The sequence below is a fragment of the Talpa occidentalis genome, unplaced genomic scaffold (assembly GCF_014898055.3).
Source record: "Talpa occidentalis isolate TD23 unplaced genomic scaffold, MPIMG_talOcc4v2.1 talOcc4.5, whole genome shotgun sequence".
NCBI classification, from domain to species: domain Eukaryota; kingdom Metazoa; phylum Chordata; class Mammalia; order Eulipotyphla; family Talpidae; genus Talpa; species Talpa occidentalis.
Window position 1 is genome coordinate 94299674 of NW_023604861.1, and position 22069 is coordinate 94321742.

The window sequence follows — 22069 nt, forward strand, 5'->3', positions numbered from 1 at the left end:
ATTCATCAAATGGTTGAATGCTTATTATGAGTGAAACATTGGTAGGTGAGGAACAATAAAAAAGCATACTTAAGGAAGAACAACTGAGGAGAGAAAAGCTTGAGAATTCATTTAATTTTTTTAAATATTTATTTATTTATACAAGCACTGGGTGTGGTCAGAAGCGCCGGAGGGTGAGAGAATTCACCAAAGCCAGAGCGGGGAACAGAACAGGCAGGCTGACGAAATACACTGCTGAGGGGAGCAGCGGGCACTGCAGGAGAGGTCTGCGCGCCATGTGGGACCCTCGCAGCAGCTGGGGATCGAACTGGCTTTGCAGAGGCTGTGGGTAGCTTCACAGCCCAGCGTTCAACCGCTGCGCCACCTGGGGAGGCTCAAAAGGTTGAGAATTTAAAACAGTGTAGAAAGAGGAATATGGAGTGTGGTAAGTGAGTGGGAAGGAGATTTACTCAAAAGTTAAAAAACCTTCTGAACTAAGTTTGGTATTTATGGCAAAACGGTTATTATGAAAGTCTTCAAAAGAAGTGGGGTTTACTTTGGTTTTTTTTTTTTTAAGGAAGTTCTTTCATGGTTGAGAGACCAATCTAAAGTATTATCTTTATGGTTTTTAATAAAGTAAACAAAATGCTGTGGATTATGGAATTCAGCCTTTTTAATTCACTGGGTAGATAGCTAAATGAACTGCCTTATTTATTCAACTTATATTAAGAACTAAAACCTTTGCAGAAGTTTTGTAGTAGTGAAACGGATGTGTTTAAAGGCCCATCAAAAAGTCAAGTCATTCCTGTGTGCAATATAAAGGCCGAGGTTCATTTTTAAAAAGAAAAAAACAAGATTAAATCACAAGTAATATATGGTTATTGCCAAAGATTGTGGGGGGGCGGGGTGAAATAAACACATTAGCATGCAAAAAAGGGAAGAAAATTACCAGCAACCACACTATTCAGAAATAAGTTGCTTAATCTGTATCAAAGCACAGAATGGTTAATTTCCTACTCAAAGAATTGAATGAGTCTTTGAACAGTGACTGTCAGTAGTTAGAACTCAAGAGACTATAGCAGTTATTTTAATGTTCTGGGGTATAACATTTCTTTTTATATCAATTTTATGCATATAGTTTTGTAAATATACTGTCTCATGCTCTGCTTTTACTTTTTAATGACTACATTGTATTTTATTATGTGGATATATTCAGGTTCACTTCTGTCATCCCTGGCCTAACTAAGAATCAGAATCAAGATGAGAATAGGTATATACATATCCATGCACAAGGCATTTTCCTGAATAGCATTGAAGTTTTAAGTACTTTGCCAGTCATTGTGCCTCTATCCCTGAAATAGGTACAACAGGGAATACAAAAAAGAGCATTTGGAGGATGTGGGTAGATGACATAAGATCTAGTTGAGTTGTTTGCTTTTTTTAAATACATTAGATGTTATAGTTCTAAGTGTACATAATTCCATACACATGTCTAGAGGCAACATAGGATGTGATATGATCAAGAGAGGTTGAATTGCCCTAGTCAAGGTGAGTTTTATTGAAAATGTAGAGATTAACTTATACTTTAAAAGGGCTAAGATTATTTTACTGGCATCAGAATCACCTGAAATTTTTGTTTAAAATGCCACTCTTGAGGGCCTCCCCGGTGGCGCAGCGGTTGAGCGCTGGGTTGCGAAGCTGCCCGCGGCCTCTGCGGTGCCGGTTCGATCCCCAGCTGCTCCCCGGCCACTGGAGGAGGGTCCCACATAGCGCGCAGACCTCTCCTGCCGCCCGCTGCTCCCCTCAGCAGTGTACTTCGGTCCTTCTGCCTGCTCTGCGCCCCGCTCTGGTGAATTCTCTCACCCTCCCACGCTTCTGACTGTACCCAGTGCATGCATAAACAAAACAAACAAATAAATAAATAAAACATGCCTCTATTAAAAAAAAACCTATTAAAAAAAATAAAAATAAAATGCCACTCTTGAAGGTAGTTCTTGCAAACCCTTACATGATACCCACAGACAGAGGGAGCGGTAAGGTCATAAAAGACATGGTGATATATCTAGTGGTAGGAGGCCAGGTACAGTCAGACTTGTGAAAAATGATCTGTAAGAATAAAGAAAATGAGGTAGTTGACATAGAGCGTTAGTTAGCAAATTAACATCTATTTTTTAACAGCCTGTGAGCCAATAATGAATTTTATATTTTTTTATAGTTCAAAAACAGTTGAAAGACTATTTCATGACACTTGAAAATTATACGAAATTCATGTTTCAGTATCAGTTAAAATTTTTTTTGAAACACAATTTCACTCATTTGTTAGTATTGTCTGTAACTACTTTTTTATGTTACACTCAAAACTAAGTAGTTGCAAGTAGTTCCTAAAGCTGAAGATATTTACTCTCTTTACAGAAAAGCTGTGTAACCCCTGATATAGAGCCTCTGATTTCCAGGCTTAGGGATTTATGCTTTAGACCTAGAAGAAACTATAAGAACCACAAGTTCCTGTTGCCTTATTTTAGATATGAAGCATCTTCTGAGGTTGTGATTTCCCAGTTCCTCAGGTGCCACAGAAGACTTTAAGAAATTATATAGTCATTGTGAGTTTTCATAATATTAATGTGGCATTATAAAAACTGTTCCAAAGAGGTTGACCTTGTGTAAATATTTTAGGGAGGGACTGAAGCTCAGTTACCATTATGCATACGTAACCGGGGTCATAAAGAAATGTATATTAAAACTTGGCCAGGTTTGCAAAGAAGAGGATGTGAACAGATGGGTGTTCAAATATATTGGTTGATAGGGCAGTCAGTTGGAACAATAATTTAGAGGGAATTTTGGAAAATCGAATTTAAAATGGGCATACTTTACCAGCTAGCCATTCTGGAGGCACACTTGCTTATATTCAAAGAGGCATGATAGTTACATAACGTTTAAAGAAATTAGATCTGTATGTAAGTAATGAGGTAGAATAATAATACTTACATAAACACAGAATAACAGTGTATGTTTTTAGTGATGGTTTATAAGAATACCACAAATGTTTTGGAAATAACCCAAACTCAATAGGGTGGATAAGTGGGGTCACAAGATGACTGCAGGCTTGGGCCTCCCTGGTGGCACAAGTTAAGCACAGTACTGTGAAGCTATCCACAGCCTCTGCAGCACAAGTTTGATCCCCGGTTGGCCAGGGAGCAACCCACATGGCACAGCAGACCTCTCCTGACTTACCCGCTGTTCCCCTCAGCAGTGTATTTCAGTCAGTCTGTCTGTTCTGTTCCACACTCTGCCTGTGGTGAATCCTCCCAACCCCCCTCCTCAGCACCTCTGGTCTTTAACCCAGTTCTTGTATGCATAAACAAATCTTAAAAAAAAAAAAAAAGATGACTGCAGGCAGACACTTTAGCATAACTTGTAATATTTGTTTTTAAGAAAATATATTAACATTTTTTAAATAACTTTAAAAAGTCTGAATACCATAATTTTTTCACTGAAATTTCTTAGAAGGTGTGTCAATTTGATAAAAGATTTAAATAGATAAGATTATATAAACGTGACTTTAAAAAACAAAGTTAATAGAAGTGATTCCATTTTAATATAAAATTTTCTGTATTTCTCTCAGGAAAGACTGAATGCTGTGTTCAAAACTTTACCTCAAAAAAACACCTTGTTTTACTAAATTTGCCTATTTCCCTCTTAGAAATGAAACATGAAATCTAATGCAGAAGTAAAAATACATTTGAAATCAAATTGTCTTGTTTGTCAGTTATTCCACTGAAACCTCCTTTTCAGTATGTCAGTGGACCCACAGGCCCAGTGGACAGCTGGTCTGAAACTCTTATACTAGTCTGTATTTGGGAGGTTCTAAACCAGATTGGTATTTCAGAATCATCTGGGAATATGCTAAGAATGCATGTGACAATTCATAGAACTTGGAGGTTTTCAATAGGTCCAGAGTACAACTTGTGATTTATTCGCATAAATATTTGAATTAAGAGCCACCAATTTAGATAATAAAATCAAAAGTATTCCAGAAAGCTTCAGAAAGAATGAATAGGGAAATGGCTAAGAGGATATAATATGTAAGACAGACGAGGGTAGAAATCACTAGCCCAGGGTGGGGTATTGACCAGAGAGTGTAGATAAAACATTATAGGAATGTATGTTAAGCACCTTTAGGCAAAAGAACTAGACAGTTTTCCCATTTTCTAACTTGTTGTTCTAGTGATCTTGAGAGAACCAACTTCATTTAGGACCAGAACTTTTTAATTCACCAGTCCATTCTGAGAGTACAATCACTTACTGGCTTTGTGTGAAAAGCCCTAATGAGGGTTAACTTGTGATTCTCATTCTTAGGGATAAAGTGGCTGTTCTTCAGGCACTTGCATCCACGGTAAACAGGGTAAGTAAGAATATACGGTTTGTGTCTAACTTAACTAATAGTACATTTAATGTTCATACCTCTTCATTATCCAGAATTAAACTGTTGTGAACCTAGAAAGTTTAAAGTGAATGGGGCCTCCCCGGTGGCGCAGCAGTTGAGCACTGGGTTGCGAAGCTGCCCGCGGCCTCTGCGGTGCCAGTTCGATCCCCGGCTGCTCCCCAGCCGCTGGAGGAGGGTCCCACATGGCGTGCAGACCTCTCCTGCCGCCCGCTGCTCCCCTCAGCAGTGTACTTCGGTCCTTCTGCCTGCTCTGCTCCCCGCTCTGCTCTGGTGAATTCTCTCACCCTCCTGCGCTTCTGACTGTACCCAGTGCATGTATAAACAAACAAACAAATAAACATGCCTCTATATTAAAAAAAAATAATAATAATTTAAAGTGAATGACCTGGGGCTGATTAGGATATTAAAGCCTTGACATAGTTCCATGTATTTTGTCTCCAAATTCAGTATTTTTATATTATATACCAGTGGTCTTTTAAGTTTAAATTTCCAGCAAGAGAATTGTCTGCCAGGAAAAGTCATTAGGGACTGGAGTTTTTCTTGGAATCTAGTTACAAAGACAACTCTATATTAGATATACCGAGTTCAGACTCCCGAAAGGAAAGCAGGTATTTAGCATGAACCACATTCTTAGGTTTCATCACACTGAATCCATTCTTACTGGCATTGGGAATGGTGGGAACTGTCCCCAAATACAACTCCCTAGATGCCAGCCTTGGAAAAGTAGGCCTTTCTATGAATAGTAATTTCAGGCCTGTTAGCTGTTTTCTTTATGATATCAAGATTGTGAACACATTGCCAACATCATTTCATATATTTTGCATTATAATTACAACAGACTTTATTTCTTCCACCTCTTACAGAGCCATATCACTTTTATGCTTACAATGCAAAAGTAACTTCTCTAATAATAGAGATAAAAACAAGTCTCTATTAAGCCTCCTAAGAACCTACATGATCTCATACACGTTATATGGTATTTCTTTCACACTTCCCTCATGTCTGCCTACTAGCCCTAAGTGAATTTCCTGCTCTCTTGCTCACTCTACTCTAGCTACTCTCCGCCTCCTGGCTAATTTTGTTTCTCAGCAGGCACATTTTTGCCTTTTGGCTTTAATGTTTGCTGTTCCTTCTCTGTGGAATATTTTTCCCTGTGATAGTCTCTGTCTTTCCTTTATTGCCTTTACAGTGAGACCTTCCCTGATACTTTTTTTTTTCTTTTTAAGATTTATTTATTTATGCATACAAGAATGGGGGGGGGCAGGCCAGAGGTGCAGGGGGTAAGAGGATTCACCAAAGACAGAGCGGGGAACAGAACAGGCAGATTGACTGAAATACACTGCTGAGGGGAGCAGTGGGCGAGCCAAGAGAGGTCTGCCACTCCATGTGGGTTGCTGCTCCCTGGCTGGGGGTCAAACTCATGCTGCAGAGACTGCAATTAGCTTCATAGGTTGCGTCCCAACCCCCTGTGCCACCAGGGAGGCCCTTCCCTGATACTTTCTGAAACTTTTTTCTCCTTTTCTCTACTGTTACGTTTTACATAGTAATCTTTTAATTTACTGGGCTTTGTTTTTGTTTTGTGTTTTTCTGGAGTGTTTCTTTTTCCCATTAGATTTAAGCTCTATCTGGAGGTGGGGATTTTGTCATATCCCTAATAACTAGAAAAGTGATTGATTAAGTCATAAGAGGAACTCACTAAATATTGACCAAATGAATATGAACTAAAGCATTGGCAGTTGGGATAAGGGACAGTAGAGGAGGGGTATCAAGAAGCTAGAGTTGGGCCTCCCCTGGTGGCGCAGCAGTTGAGCGCTGGGCTGTGAGGCTGCCTGCAGCCTCTGCAGCACCAGTTTGATCCCCGGCCACCAGGCGAGGGTTCCACATGGCACGCAGACCTCTCCTGTCACCCACTGCTCCCCGCTCTGGCCCTGGTAAATTCTCTCACCCTCCCGTGCTTCTGACTGTACCCAGTGCTTGTATAAATAAATCTTTAAAAAAAAAAAAAAAGCACTAGGGTTGCCCAAACCTGATGACATGTTCCTTGAGTAGAAATAATGGGAAAGGATCTTTGGATTGGAGTGCAGAGTGGTCAGTACCATTTACAGAGAAAAGATAGAAGAGAGAGTAGCCATGTCGGGAAGTTTGTGCATGCATTTGGTTTTGAGGCATCTGAGTAAGGACATGAGGAAGAATAAGTTTGATGAGTTAAAAGACATCCAGCATGTTACCAAAACTGGAGGCCCCATATAGGTATATGAGGGTAGCAGAGCCAGAGCCAGGCAACAGGAGAAGTTGAGGTGAGCTTAAACTACTACCTCTGGTTTTGTTTTTTTTTTTTCAGACTCACATACCAATAGGGAATGATATAACCATGTGACCTCAGATGAGGTGTGGAAGGGATTATGAGTTTTAAAAGTGGCAGCAGGAGGTTAGGATCCAAAAAACATACTGCCTCCAGGCCCTAGGTATGAGCAGCTTTCCCTTGAGAACTGTGGGGATGCTCCCAGAAGTGTCCAGATCAGTAAGACAAGGAAAGCATCAAGGGACAGTCAGAAGAAACTCAGGATACAGGGTGAGTTTTTCTTATGGAACAAAGTCCCAGAAAGCCTAAGAAAGGGAGCTCTGGGGGAAAGGAGGGGAATAAAAGTAATTTGGGCACAGTTGTAAGTGAGCCTCTGTTGAGTGGCTTTTGCTCTAGAACAATTTAAAGGATTGTTTTACTTTGGGCAACAAGACACAGGAGAATTTGCTGCTGTGCTGTCCACCTTTTGAGAGGGTCCAGTGAGGGTATCCGCTATTTGAGGGTGGAACTCTTGGATGGTTAGTGACTATGCTTTGAAGGAAATCCTGGTCCAGGAAGCTGGTGTGCAGACTAATTAATTCAAAGGGCTTTTACCCTGAGTTTAAATATCAGTATCCTCTGGGCCTCCCCTGGTGGTGCAGTGGTTGAGCGCTGGGCTGCATAGCTGCCAACAGCCTCCACAGCGCCAGTTCAATCCCTGGCCACCGGCAAGGGTCCCACATGACGTGTAGGCCTCTCCTGCTGCGCCCGCTGCTCCCCACTCTGGCTATGGTGAATTCTTTCACCCTCCTGTGCTTCTGACTGTACCCAGTGCTTGTGTAAATGAATAAATATATTTTAAAAAGAAAAAAGAAAAAATAAATAAATATCAGTATCCTCTCATGATAGACTCAAATCTTAAGGATTGGGATTTCCACCGCTGTGTTTAAGTTGTACATAATTATTGCCAAGTGTTGCAAAGCTAAGAATCCGTATAGGTGTTAGTTTTTTTTACACATATGCACACACAAATATACATATGCACTAATATAACATGCATTTTTCTGCACGTGTTAATAATTAAAACTCATAATTTTTGGTCCTCACCAAAATTTGCGAGGTTCTCATTAAAAATCTAACCAAAGAAACTTTTGTGTCTTCCCTACAGGATGCTACAGCTCTCCCTTATGCATTTCAAGATGATCCTTATCTCATACCAACATCCTCTGTGGAGTCTGTGAGTATTTTTGAGTAACTTTTTTAGTTTTATGTTTTATATTGCTGGTTTGAGTATAAGAGTGCATGTATAACTTAGCTGTAAACAAAACCTTTGAAAAGTTAACTTTTTAGAGATTGGCTATGGAAAGGGTTTTTGGTTTTGAATATCTAGGGCTCTTTGATATTATAACAACCACTCGGCTCATATGCATTAGGTTTTCTATACCTCAGACCATAGATAAGAAATGAACTGAAATTATTTTACACACAGGAGCAGGGGTGGATATTATGTAATTTAACTTCTAATCAGTTTTCTGTGAATTGTGAGATTTTTTTTTTTAAGCCGTGGGGGTGGGGGTTGATATTTTGCCTCTAAGTTCCATGTAAACACTGGTACCTAATCTTTTTCTTCATACAGCGTTCATTTTTATTGGCAAAGAAGTCTGGGGAGAATGCAGCAAAGTTTATTATTAATTCACATCCCAAATACTTTCAGAAGGACATAGCTGAACCTCATATACCGGTAAGGAGAGGTACCTGCTTTTCATTTTCAGATAATACAGTAAAATGTATGTAAAACCAGATATATTCATGGCTAATATTTGAGTAGCCACTTGAGTGCTTCAGTATTTGAATGAAAAGTCCTTTTACGTGTATAGTCGCCTTTGCTCACGATACTAAGCCTTTTTAATTCTTTCTGTATAGTTTACTTACCATCTTTTTTCCCCATTTGTTTTTCTGTGACACCAGAATCCAGTCTTTTCCTCTTTGACTTCCTTTTCAGTTTCATTCTGTCTACTCAAGCATTGATTCCTTTCTTAGGTTTCCATGCTCACTTACTTTCTCTTTTTCCTGTCTGAAGGCTTCCTGATTTAATCACTCTTTCACTCCATTTGGCATTCTTGAGTATCTGGCCTGGGTCCCCCTACTTTGAACTCTGAAATCTATCTCCAGCTTCCTCTTTGTTCTATAATCTTGAAGTGTGGGTATAAGTTGGACATTGTACTTAGTACTTTCATACAGTGGTGAGTGAAACAGATGTGTTTGCCCTTCTGAGTTTATTAGTAGAAATAGTAACCCCAGATTACTGTGTCTAAAGAAGTATTCCTCCTCATATTCCCTGCTCCCCAAAACACACATCCAGGCACATCCCTTCTGCTGCTTAAGCAGTGATTCCTGCTAGTGATAATTAAGGAAGCCTGAGTTTGCATAGGTTAATATATTGAAATCCTGAACTAAGACAGTGGCAACAATGTTAATGATTTGTCCCCTACCCTCCCACCTCCCTTTCAAAGTGCTTATTAGCTCACTTTTCCTTGAAACCTCCCGTGTGGGCCCTGCCTCACTGGCAGACTGCACCTATTATTGCTAAGATCTCATGTCATTTATCATTCACGTTGTATTACTTGCTTTGTCCATTAGTCTTGAGGTACAGTCACTTTTTTTTATCCCCATTGCCAAACTTAGTACCTGGTGTAAAGTAGAAGACTTTCATATATATACGATATATATGCGTGTATATTTAGAGTATGTGTTAAATGTTTAGAGTAAAAAAGCATCAAGGATGAAAATTTCTACTTTAGAAAGTGGGTGGACTCTAGCACTTTTAACCAAGATTAGGAGAAAAAAAGGAAGTAAGGTGGTTTTAGTGGGGGAAAATGTTTAGCTTTAAGTTGGGAAATTTATTTGGAAATGGGATTCTTCAGATATATATTAAATATTTGTTTGGATGCTTTTATTTTTTAAAGATTTATATATGCATACAAGAGCTGGGGTGTAGGCCAGAGGTGGGGGCGGGGGTAAGAGGATTCACCAGAGACAGAGTGGGGAGCGGAACAGGCGGATCTACTGAAATACATGCTGAAGGAAGCAATGGGTGAGACAAAAGAGGTCTGCTGCACCATGTGGGTAGCTCCCTGGCCAGGAATGGAACTCGTGCTACAGTGGCTGCCAATACCTTCATGGTGATGAGATTTAACCCCTTGCACCACCAGGGAGGCCCCTGTTTGGATGCTTTTAAATTCTCCTTTCTAAGATAGGAGATAACTTCAATAAACCTGAAAAGAAAGCATCCTCCCCCTCACCCCCAGTAATATCCTCTACAAAGGCTTATTAGCACATTAAAATGATATTTAGCACATGAAACATGAATTAGAACAGTGAAGTCTGGTTTTGGTGTGTTGGTGCTAAAAATTTTTTTCCTACTCAGTTATCCTTTCACCTTTACCTATTTGTACTAATGCTAGCCATCTTATTTCCCTAGTGTTTAATGCCTGAGTATTTTGAACCTCAGATTGAAGATACAAATGAAGTTGCGCTGAAAGAACGAATCAAGCTCAAAAAAGTCAAAGCTTCTGTGGACATGTTCGATCAGCTCTTGCAAGCAGGTGACTAGGTTCATTTAAAGCCCCTCTAGGAACCTGAGCTTGCAAGTGGCCACAGTTACACGATCCAGTTGGTTGTGAGTAAAAGTTACTCTGCCTCATAACCGTGTTTATATAAAGTTTATATAAAGGCCTGGATCCAAATGGAATAGTTCTTGCATTTGTAAAAATGGATCTGGGAAGCTAAATGGCAAAAAGCTTTAATCTCAGTTTGGAGATTAAAGTTAAGACCATGGGGATATGACTACATAAAATAAGTGAGAACAGAATCAGATTTCATGTTGGATTTTAAATCTTTTATTGCAAACCACTTGCTAGTAAGGATTATGTCCTTGTCTGAATCACTCCAGGTGATGTGGTATGAATGTTCTGTTTATTGATAAAATAGTGTGGTGGTACTGAATAAATAGCCCAAAAGCCACAGCTCACACAAAATGTGAAGAGTTTTAGTTAATAGGTTTTAGTTCTTCAGTATCTTTGTATTTTTCTTTGTGTAGTTCTTCAATATCAAAATATTTCCCCTTTTTTCCCCTCCTACCCACAGGCACCACTGTATCTCTGGAAACAACAAATTGTCTTTTGGATTTGTTGTGTTACTATGGTGACCAAGAACCCTCAGCTGATTATCATTTCCAGCAACGTGAACAATCAGAGGATTTGGTAATGGCTTTTGGCAGTGATTTTAAGTTTCTCTTGGTAGAAATACCTTCTCAGAGTTAAGGCAGGTTCTTGTGCCATGTGTTAGGTAGGTAAAGATTTATTCTGAGATGTGGTATGGTACAGTAGCCCTGATAACGAGTGGTATGGAACTAGAGGAATTTGGGCGAGGATTTTAATCCTGGTTTCCTTTATTTTAATCTTGCTTATACCACATGTAGGCAAAGCTTAGACCAGACAAGTTTGGGCAGGCAGGTTTGTTGCTATTTACAGTGACAGTATGATGTGGAGTAGACATCAGCCCCCTCAAATACTTACACTTCATGCAGCCAGAGAGGAGTGAGTGCACTGTCCTGGGGGGGCTAGTATAGTGTGGTGTTAAAGGCTGGCCTGGGAGTACTGGTGGTAGCCTGTCTCTAAACTTTTTTAAGATTTATTTTTTATTTATACAAGAGCTGGGGTACAGGCCAGAGGTGCAGGAGGGTGAGAGGATTCACCAGAGACAGAGTGGGGAGCAGAACAGGCAGATGGACCCAAAGCACTGCTGAGGGGAGCAGTGGGCGAGGCAGGAGAGATCTGCCGCGCCATGTGGGTTGCTGTTCCCTGGCTGGAGATTAAACTCATGCTGCAGAGGCTGCAGACAGCTTCACAGAGCTGCGCTCAACCTGCTGCGGCACTGGGAGGGGGGGACCCTAAACCTAAGTTTTATTTTTAGAAATAGATCCCTAGGAAACCTTTGGATCTGGTGAACAAAGATGTATATATAATGTTTTTCATAATATTCATACTTACAAATGCGAAAATCTTGAAAGCAAACTAGATTCTAGTAGTCAGTAAGTTGTAGTAAATGTGTTGTGTGGTTGTTGAGGGTACTAGTGTAGGTTTGCATGGTTATGGACAGATGCATTTACTGATAAATGGAGAAAGCAGGCTAGACAATACCATGTTGTTCCAGTCTACTAAAAATTTTTCAGATGCATAAGGAAGAAAATCAAAGTTTCTTGCTGATAGGATTATGGGTGTTTTTCTTTCGGTATAGCTTTTCTCATCTTTTGCCACTAAATATGATTACTTAGTACAAAGTAACTAAATCTTAAACTGTATAGGCAATGGGCTATTGTCCTGCCCTATATTTTCAGAGTATCTTCTAGATTCTGGGGCCTGATTTACTCAGTTACCCTCCAGCCGCAGTTAACAGAGCTAGTCCTGATCTGGGCAACATCAGTCTCATCCCAGAGCTTGGTTTATAAATAAAGGACAAGATTTAGTCTTTTTAAAAAAATTCGTAGTTTGTATTGGTATAATGTTAGCCATAAGCTATATTCCATACCAAGATATGTTGTTTTTTCTTGCTTTTACCTTAATGAACACTGTGTTTCTATGGGTCAAGGCAGGTAACAGCTTCTGAGGGAACAGGTTATATTATTTGGATTTCCTTTTACTCTTGCTGGACCAGGCTATCCAGAGCACTGCTTTCATCTCCACCATGCTGCCAATTGTTGATTTAAGGGCCAATTTGACTTACATCTGTAAATATGCTCACTTAATTTTTTAGGAAGTAACATTTACTGAGTTACTTCTTTGCTTTTTGTTTAAACTGTATTTTTTTTTTTCCTGGAGTTTACTTTGCCTTTTTGATTTTGAGTTATCTGATTAGGAAAATGCAGTCCATTATCATATTTTTGTTTCTGATGATGATGGCTCATTTCAGGAAGAGGCCACGGAGGAAAACCATGAGAAACCGAAGAAGAAGACTTCTCATCAGTTACATGGTGTTATTTGGCGGTATGTTGGAACCATGTATTATAATTTCTTATGATGCATGGAATGTTCCTGCCACCTCTGGAAAAAAATGTGATCCTGTGATATTCTAAAATAGTTTTTGTAGTGTGCTGTATAAATGTCACAATTGGCACTCGTTTGTTTAGGCTTTCTGCATATGATCTTTACCTCCAACCAGCAGCAAAAATTGACACTTTATTTTTTTTCCCATTTAATAAGTCTGCGAAACCTTCACGTGCCATAGTTTCTTTAGTAGTTTAGTCAGTAGTCCTACCTTATAGTTATCAAATTCTAAAGTACTCAATATCTTTGATTACACAAGAATTCATAGTTACTAGAATGTAGTTCTAAATTGAAAGTACTGACCAGGAAGCATAAGTATTCAGCTCTTCTGAACAAAAGAATAACATTTAATGTTTGAGAATTTAAATAAACTGAGTAGTAGTGTCTTAAGAAAACAAAATGTATTTTAAAATCTGTTTTGATAAAATAAATTGACTAGAATCAAAAATTAAATTTTAGTAAATTTTTAATAATTTCATGTACCATTTAAGTGCATAGTCTTTGGAGTACCATCCTGGCTCAGCTACTGATTCTGTCTGATTTCCAAGACATGTTGGTAAGAGGGAAAATTAAGGTGCTTACAAGTTAGTATAACATGGTACCTTTATTTATGCATGCATGCATGCAAGAACTGGGGTATAGGCCAGAGATGCAGGGGTTCAGAGGATTCACCAGAGACAGCGGGGATAGAAGAGGTGGATTGACTGAAATACACTGCTGAGGGGAGCAGTGGTTGAGACAGGAGAGGTCTGCTGTGCCATGTGGGTTAGCTCCCTGGCCGGGGATCGAACTCATGCTGCAGTGGCTGCGGATAGCTTCATGGTGGTGAGACTTAACCCCTTGCGCCTCCAGGGAGGCTCCGGTACCTTTGTTTTTGATAAAGGCAAAAGAAATGTGTTATAATGTGACATATACATAATGCTAGAACATGGCAGCTTTCAGGAGAAACTACTTGATCTGGTTGCCTCTTGGAAATTGTATATGATTGAATGGAGTGAGGAGACATTACTGTGTGTCCTGTGTGTGTATGGTTCAGTACCTTGAATATAAATTTTTCATAAAACTTGCTGTTCGGTCTTCCACCTTTTAATTGCAAATCCTTGGATAACTGAGTCTTTTGAGCCTTCATTGTTCCTGTTTTTGAAATGACAGCCGTATTTCCCTTATTTGGTGGCAATAAACTTTTGAATTTACATGCCTAAAGTGCTTAGCACCATGTCTGGAGCATTGTAAACTCAATAAATTGTGGTAGCGATTATTGTTTTTTTTTTTGTATTCCCTAGTTCACATTTACTCTCTTGTGTCTTCTAGAGCAAAAAACAATGCTGAGAGAATCTTTGCTCTAATGCCAGAGAAAAATGCACATTCCTACTGCACAATGATCCGAGGAATGGTGAAGGTAACACTTGTTTTATTTCTCTAATTTTATCTTTAGTTTCTACTAAATTGGGGGTTCTCAACCTTAGAATGATTGACAAGGTAGTTATCAATGGGATAAGATAATTTTTTGTTGAGGGGGCTCCCCATTGCATTGTAGGATGGTTAGCTCCCTGGCCTCTACCTGCTGTGTGCCTTTAGTACATCCTCACTACCACCCCCTAGATGTGACCAAAAAAAGTCTCCAGGATGTTATCTGGAAAGCACAGGGGTAGAGAATCACTGCACTAAGAGTATAAACTTCATGACGCCAGGACTTCGTTTTGTTCACACTGTATTCTCAGGAACATCCCTAGAACTGTAGGTATGCAGATTTTTCTTAAATGAACAAATTTGATGATGCTGACTTTAACTTAACTTTTCTAGCACCGAGCTCCTGTGCAGGCGTTAAAGTTATATGCTGAATTATTAAACAACAGACTACATGGTAAGTGTATTTGGAGAACTCCACTTACCTCCTTTGCTTTTTTTCACTCAAGAATTTGTGAAATCCTTGAATCTTGCCTCAGTCACTGGCTCACTTTTAATCTTGTGGTATTGGCGATTGAAGCAGGAATAGAAATCCAGAGAAAAGGGTGGTTTTCTGGTTTTGGCCATTAGCAATGAGCAAGGAGCCACATGTACATGATCAGTTTGCCTTAAATTGAACTATGTTGGAGTTAATCTTCAACCCCAAATTTTGTTGAAGTAGTTTTTTTTTTTCTTTTGTAGCTGATGTATACACTTTCAATGCATTGATAGAAGCAACAGCAATGATAACGAACGAGAAATTTGAGGAAAAGTGGAATAACATACTAGTAAGGATATTTTTACCTTCATTTTTCTCTGTGGGCCCAAAAGTGTTTTGCTGCAAATATGTGGGGTGGAGATAGTGTTCAGTGAGCATTTTATGTGACTGAGCATTTTATGTCACTGTGCTGTCTACTTAGATGGGGTTACCTGCTCACTGCTCTTTCAGCAATTCTGTGATTGAAGTAGCTGTGTCTTAACATGTGAGGAGAAAAAGCTACTTAATCCCAGAGCATTCAGCTAGAATTCAGGAAGATCTAAGTTGCTTTGTTCACTTATTTCACATATTTTACTATATAAAAGTGTTCTGAAAATTTTTTATCAGGTACAATTAAAAAAAATTGGAATCACTGGATTGAAGTAATCTGGGGATAGGAACACGTTTTTAAACCATGCTGCTCATTTAAACAAAAAACACATCATCCATTCTAGTCTGTTCTTTTGCTTAAGATTCAGAAGTCTCACCAGCCAGAGGGATTAAAGACGGTTAGATACCTTCATCATGTGAAATGGGGTGACTAGGGGGTCTTCTAAAAGGCAGCAGTACTAACTTGCTAACATAATTAGTAACTTAAGAATGTATTTATTAACTTGCTATAGACATAGGCAGAGAAACGTTCTTTTCTTAAAATGTAATATTTAACAAATTATCTACCCAGCATTAAAAAAAAAAAATAACTACCTCTTATTAATTTAGGAGCTGCTGAAACAAATGGTTGCTCAGAAGGTAAAACCAAATCTGCAGACTTTCAATACCATTCTGAAATGTCTCCGTAGATTTTATGCATTTGGAAAATTGCCAGCTTTACAGACATTGCGTGAAATGAAAGCTATTGGAATAGGTATGGATGTGTTCTAAAGAATGAGTCTGCCGACCAGAGGTTTCAGGTCCAGAGAAGCAAAAAAGAGACCATAAACTCTTTATTATTTTCATAATGTGTTGGAAATTTCCTTCCCATCATTTGGCATACTTAGTTATATGTATTGACTAGAGTGGGAACCCCTTTATCTTCATGTTCTTTATAGTCAATTACAATGATTCTTTTAGTATTTTAAGTGCTTTCTCTTAATTCTGAGAATTGTTCACTTAGTATATTAGCTAAGTTTTAAACCCCATGATATTTTTTAGTGTAACTAGGTATTTGAGCCCAAATTTGTGCTATTATTTTATATAGTTTTCATTGTTTTATAAGGTTATTTTTGGAATACAATTCAGTATGCTTTAGTCTTCTTAAGTGAAGAATATACATAACATTTTAGTAATAGGTCTGGACTTTTGATTTGATTTTTGACACCTTTTCACCTTTACATTAATCAAACGAGCTGGGGCGTGTCTTCGAAAGAAAAAGTACATCATCTTTCATACCAGCATCACTGTTCTTAATTCAGTGTGCCTCAGTAATCTGGATAGCCGTGTTTGACTTTTCTTTTTTTCTTTTTCCTGTCTGCTTGGTTATTTGAGAACCCTCGCTTGCAACATATCACTATGTTATTCAGCTGTTTTACCAACATGGTATGTATGAGTTTATGTTCATATGTGTAGAAAGTTAACCCTGTTCCCTTAAGTTTATGTACTTGTTGTAGCTTATCTTCTCTGCTTATGAGTTAAGAATAGAGTATTCACAGGGCCTCCCCAGTGGCACAGCGGGTTGAGCATAGCGCTGTGAAGTTGTCCTCAACCTCTGCAGTGCAGGTTTGATTCCTGCCTAGCCAGGGGCATTCCCACATGGCACGGCAGACCTCTCCTGTTGGGTCTGCTGCTCCGCTCAGCAGTGCTTTTGGTCCGTCTTCCTGTTCTGTACCCCAGCTTTTGTATAAATAAAAATAAATCTTTAAAAAAAAAAAAAGAGGGCCTCTCTGGTGGCGCAGGTGGTTAAGCACCGCACTATAAAGCAATCCGCAGCCTCTGTAGCGTGAGTTCGATCCCTGGCCAGCCAGGAAAAAACCTACATGGCGAGGCAAACCTCTCCCATCTCGCCCGCTCCTCCCCTCAGCAGTGTGTTTCGGTCGATCTGCCTGTTCTGCTCCCCAGTCTGTCACTGGTGGATCCTCTCACCCCCCACATCTCTGGCCTGTACCCCAGCTCTTGTATGCATAAATAAAAAAATAATAATAGAGCATTCACAAATTCACGTTAGCCTACAGCCTAAGCAAGAAGTTATGCTTGAAGTAATAATAACCTTTGTGATGTAAAACGAGCTGGAGTGAAGTCGTTCAGTGTACTAGCAATATTGGTACACAATTAGAAATGATCAGCAGGCACTTGAATTTGGAGTTTCTTTTGCTCTCCAGACCTGTGCTAATAGCAACTAGCTGTTATAGCTATTAAAATTTAAAATTCCTTCATCATATAGTGCCCATTAGCCCCATCTAAATGTTGGTTACCATAGTCAGTGATACAAAGAACATTCCCATCTTTACAGAAAGCTGTTGGACATGCTGTTCCATAGTAACCTTAATTTTATTTTGAAGCCTGGTGGGAGAACTTCAAGATCCCATTTGACATCTACTTTTAGGTCCTCCAGTCCCATGGGAGTTCTTTTGCTCTAAAACAGGAAACACTTGAGGTGAAATTTATCCTTACCATTTAGCAACAGCATCAAAAGGGACTGGATACATTAAAGATCTTACCTGAGTGATACTGTCAGGGTATGATGATTAAGTGAGTTATATATAATGTTACCCTGTGCTTGGAAGACACATATATATGCACTTATAATCTGTTGATGATTATTGTCCATTTTCCCCAACCTGAAAAAGAACCCCTTTGTTCAGAAAAGGCAATTTTAGTTCTTCTCTTTTGTAATACTTTATATATAAAAACAATAGAGAAGAGCTTGATTATTTTGGATGGATAGTTGTACAAAATCATACACTCACTTCTAGAAAAGCTTTTTATATTTTAGGGTGGGAATATGCTTCATCTTGGAAACAGGTAGACAGTTTCTACAATGAGTGTATCTTCTAGAACTTAACCTTCGTGGGATTGTACTGAAAGTAGTGTTTCTGACTCCAACGATTGCATTCCTCTCTACCTTCACGTACCATTGATGATTCAGTTGCTAACCAAAGTCAGCGGTACCTCTGCTAAGTAACATTGTGACCATGGAGTGAGGTAGGGGGGCAAGTGTTAGGTTAGTTTGTCTTATGTATTTAAATTGTTTACATTAAAAACTTCTAGAAATTTACCCAAGGGAGAAAGCCTAAAATACTGAAGAAAACATACAAAAGAGGTTCTTATGTAACTCATAAAATGGTTACAAATGTGAGCAAATGGAAACATGCCTAGGAAATTATAGAAATGCACTTGCTATCATAACTGTTTTGTATGTAATTTGTGTTTAGATAAGGTAAGAAAGGAATGTAGATAAAGTGCTATATTTGGGGGTTTGTAGGTATATTTTCTGATCTATTGATAGAAAGTTCATGTGATTTTTAAAAGACTGCCCATAGCCATTGATTCTACAGTTTTCTTTTTCTTGATCATCTCATCTATGCTAGAAATATAAAGATATATCTATAAAAAGAATATAAAGAATTACTAGCAAAAATACTATTTTTCTAAGTGTACAAGTGTGGGGGTGTGTGTGAGAGAGACAGAGACAATCCTGTGAAGATAACTAAGAAGGAAAAGACTATTCACAGCTCATGGAAAAAAACCTGTAACTATCCCAGATTTTATAGGTAGTTGCACTCTGTAGGATACATACTTGAGCAAGTATGTACCTTCCCCGCTTTGACCCAAGCCTATGCAAGAGTTGGAGTAACATGCTGTGCCCTTGGTGGTGGTAACCAGAAGTGTGCTTTCGTGTTTTGCAGAAAACCCTTCAAAGGGCTCATCTTCAATAATCCATGATATCATGAATGAAATAATGGGAAAGAAATTTTCCCCAAAAGACCCGGATGATGGTAAGTACAGAAATTATTTGTGTAAGGCAGAGAGCCTGTTTTCCTGAGTGCCATTACTAGACCCCTGTGGCAGGGTCCAGGTGTGATCTAGTTTAGTGATTATTCTGAGAAAACCAAAGCTCATAAGGCACATTGCTATTCTGTCAACTTTGTATTCCTTTAGGTTTATCTTACATAGTAGCAATTTTGTTGCCTTTTTTTTTATTATTACTGACTGGAAAATACATCTTATCCATGGTAACCAATGCTGTCATGAACTTAATTTTCAGATATGTTTTTCCAGTCAGCCATGAGAGTTGTAAGTACTGTTTCTTTTGTTTTCTTTTTATCCATTCCCTCAATTTATGTTTGATGGGGGAGATGAAGGGACTCGCCTTCACTTATTAACTGCTTTGTGTCTTTGGTTCTAGGTTTTTTCTTTCTCTAAAATCTATACTAAGCTATAATAACATCCCTAACCTGTGTTTATCGTATACATTATTTTTTTTCGTACCTGTGTTCAGATACGGTTTCAGAGTATTTCATATTTGCCTATCAATAGCTTTTAAATTGATAATTTTGGTTTTTCATTTTATCATCTTCATAATAAGAAATTTAAAAGCAGTTTCAGGATAAGCATATTCATTCCTCTAAGGTAACTTTACAATCTACTGTGTATCCCTTCTAGACACATTTCATGGTGTTTTGTTTGTTGACAGAAACATAGTATTTCATAGGTGGGAAGGATGACAATTTACTTAACTCTTCTTCTGTATATGAATTTTGGAGTTACTTCATGGATTTTTTTTTTTTTTTTTTTTTTTTTTGTTACACTAGAGTGAGCTCTTTTCTGTATTTGACCAAGTGTTTTTGTAGGATTGATTTCTAAAGGTATGTAATTACTAGAACAAAATAATTCTGATTTAAATTTAATAGAACTTGAGGGTTTGTTTTGGGGTTTTTCTTCAGTTTCTCATTTACTACAATAGTGTATCAGCATAAGTATTTCCACAAACAGTTGTACTTTTTATCTCTGTAATGAGCCACTGGTTGATAATGATCTGAGTGATGCTTATCATTTGCAAATTTTCAGTGCTCATCTCTCAGAGATCTAGAACTTGGTTACCAAGTACATAGCCTTTTAAATACTGGAGACAATCGGAAGTTCATTGGACCTGATCATCGGCGTAATTTCTATTAGTAAGTATGTTGGAAAGGTATCCTTCTGCATATTAGTGGAGCACCTTTAGCAGCCATTAGTAGATACTGAAGTGTGAGGCTGTTGGTCTATCTTGTCTCTGATTTCAGACAGCACACAGCAGATTCAACATGTTAGTTGAGCGCTTTGAAATTCAACCAGTCTGGTAAAAGTGATGTATCAGATTGTGATGTCTAACGTGTATCTTCTAAGTTTAATTTCCTCACACAAAACTTTATTTTTAAAGTTTTGTTTTTTGTTTGTTTTTTTTTTTTTTAATACAAGAGCTGGGGTACAGGCCAGAGGCACGGGAGGGTAAGAGGATTCACCAGAGACAGAGCAGGGAGCAGAACAGGCAGAAGGACTGAGGTACACTGCTGAGGGGAACAGCGGGCATGACAGGAGAGGTTTGTGGCACATGTGGGATTCTCGCCGGCCGGCTGGGATTGAACCGCGCTGCCGAGGCTGCGGACACCTTCACAGCACGGCGCTCAACCCGCTGTGCCACCAGGGAGGCCCTCCTCACAAAACTTTAAACCCACACATTTTTCCTTTGCACCCCGTTTTGTACTTTTGAATTTATGAGTTCCTAAAGGTAATGTCACAACCTCTTGTTTTTAAAGATGAAGATACTGTAGCCTCCGTGAATTGGTTTGCTTTTAGGCAAAACCATTGTTTTGAAAATAACTTAAGAAGGCAGCCGCCTTTTTAAGGTGTGTAATGGTTGTTCTTTGTGTCCAAATCTTTGTTTCACACTGAATGCTTTTAAAATCTCATCATGAGGTGAAAATATACTGAGGAGGCAGTCATGAATGACCAGTTGAGGATAAGGGTTTCATTGGAAAGTCCAGAAAGCACAGTTAGCACCTCTAGATATTAACATTGGCCCATGTAACTTGAAATTGTTGGCAACTTGCAACCTGTTTTTGTTTATTGTTAACACACAATCATACATTTTTAAAATTTCCCTGTTAGACAGGGATTTTAGATAAAACATACTCTTTCTCTCCATTGCAGTTCCAAGTTCTTCAATTTGCTTTGTGCAATGGAACAAATTGATGTCACCTTGAAGTGGTATAAGGACCTGATACCTTCAGTAAGATGATTCATTGCTTGTTATTTATCATTGTACATGTTTGTGGTCATCTTTGCTGATGAATAAAGATGTATTTCTTTTAATCAGGTCTTTTTTCCCCACTCCCAAACATTGATAGATCTTCTCCAAGCATTAGATGTGGCCAACCGGCTAGAAGTGATTCCTCAGGTTTGGAAAGGTCAGTTTCAGTTTATCTGTCCAGGTAATATGGTGCTTCATTTTGTCTAGGAAACATGTTAACGTTGTGTATGATGAAAACTTTCCTTTTTCACCAAATTGAATACCCCAATTTAGGCCATTTGCTCATGTTACATAATGTATGAATTAAATTATATTGAAGATGATCTAAATTATTACCTATGTTACAGATATAAGCTGAGGTTTGTGGATATGGGCATGACATAACAAGGATCAGTGCCAACTATATAACATACCCTAAATCTAAATTTAGTTCTCCAGTCCAAGGTTTTTCATTCTTCTGTTGTTGCTTCACAGTGGTTTGGTTGCACACCAGTGAGTAGAACTTATGTTTCTAACAGTCGTGACTATGTGTTGGTGTGTCTTCTGTATATAAGTTGGCTATAGTTGGTGACTGATCATAAAGTCAGATTCTGCCTGCCTCAAGGTTCCAGGTCTGAAATACTTACAGATCAGACCATTAACAGTGCCCAAACTGTAGTCTTAGCCTATGGATGTGGTGCCCGCTCAACTGTAGTGTGTATGCTGTATTTAACACCTGACCAAGAGCAGGTTACTGGCAGTAACTTATCTGCTATTCTGTCCATTTTTATCATGACTCATTCTCCTTTTTTAATCTTGAAATAGATGTCAGCAGCTTCTTTTCATCCACCAA

At 38.7% G+C, this 22069-nt stretch overlaps 1 protein-coding gene across 2 annotated transcripts in view; it reads left to right on the top strand.

The window, feature by feature from the left end:
* Positions 1-22069, top strand: part of PTCD3 (pentatricopeptide repeat domain 3) — a 29175-nt gene that overhangs the window by 1431 nt on the left and 5675 nt on the right. Inside the window, exons 1-17 of one of the 2 annotated variants that reach the window (XM_037527763.2) lie at positions 4342-4381; positions 6765-6995; positions 7873-7941; positions 8341-8445; positions 10186-10309; positions 10851-10966; positions 12675-12748; positions 14120-14207; positions 14612-14672; positions 14957-15042; positions 15732-15876; positions 16497-16547; positions 18854-18943; positions 19213-19241; positions 20016-20122; positions 21138-21216; positions 21304-21394. In XM_037527763.2, the coding sequence (XP_037383660.1) occupies positions 6891-6995; positions 7873-7941; positions 8341-8445; positions 10186-10309; positions 10851-10966; positions 12675-12748; positions 14120-14207; positions 14612-14672; positions 14957-15042; positions 15732-15876; positions 16497-16547; positions 18854-18943; positions 19213-19241; positions 20016-20122; positions 21138-21216; positions 21304-21394 (1420 nt within the window). In that variant the 5' untranslated portion in view covers positions 4342-4381; positions 6765-6890. Of the gene's footprint in view, positions 1-4335; positions 4382-6764; positions 6996-7872; positions 7942-8340; positions 8446-10185; positions 10310-10850; positions 10967-12674; positions 12749-14119; positions 14208-14611; positions 14673-14956; positions 15043-15731; positions 15877-16496; positions 16548-18853; positions 18944-19212; positions 19242-20015; positions 20123-21137; positions 21217-21303; positions 21395-22069 lie in introns of those variants that run through there. The other variant, XM_037527762.2, reaches the window with a different exon arrangement.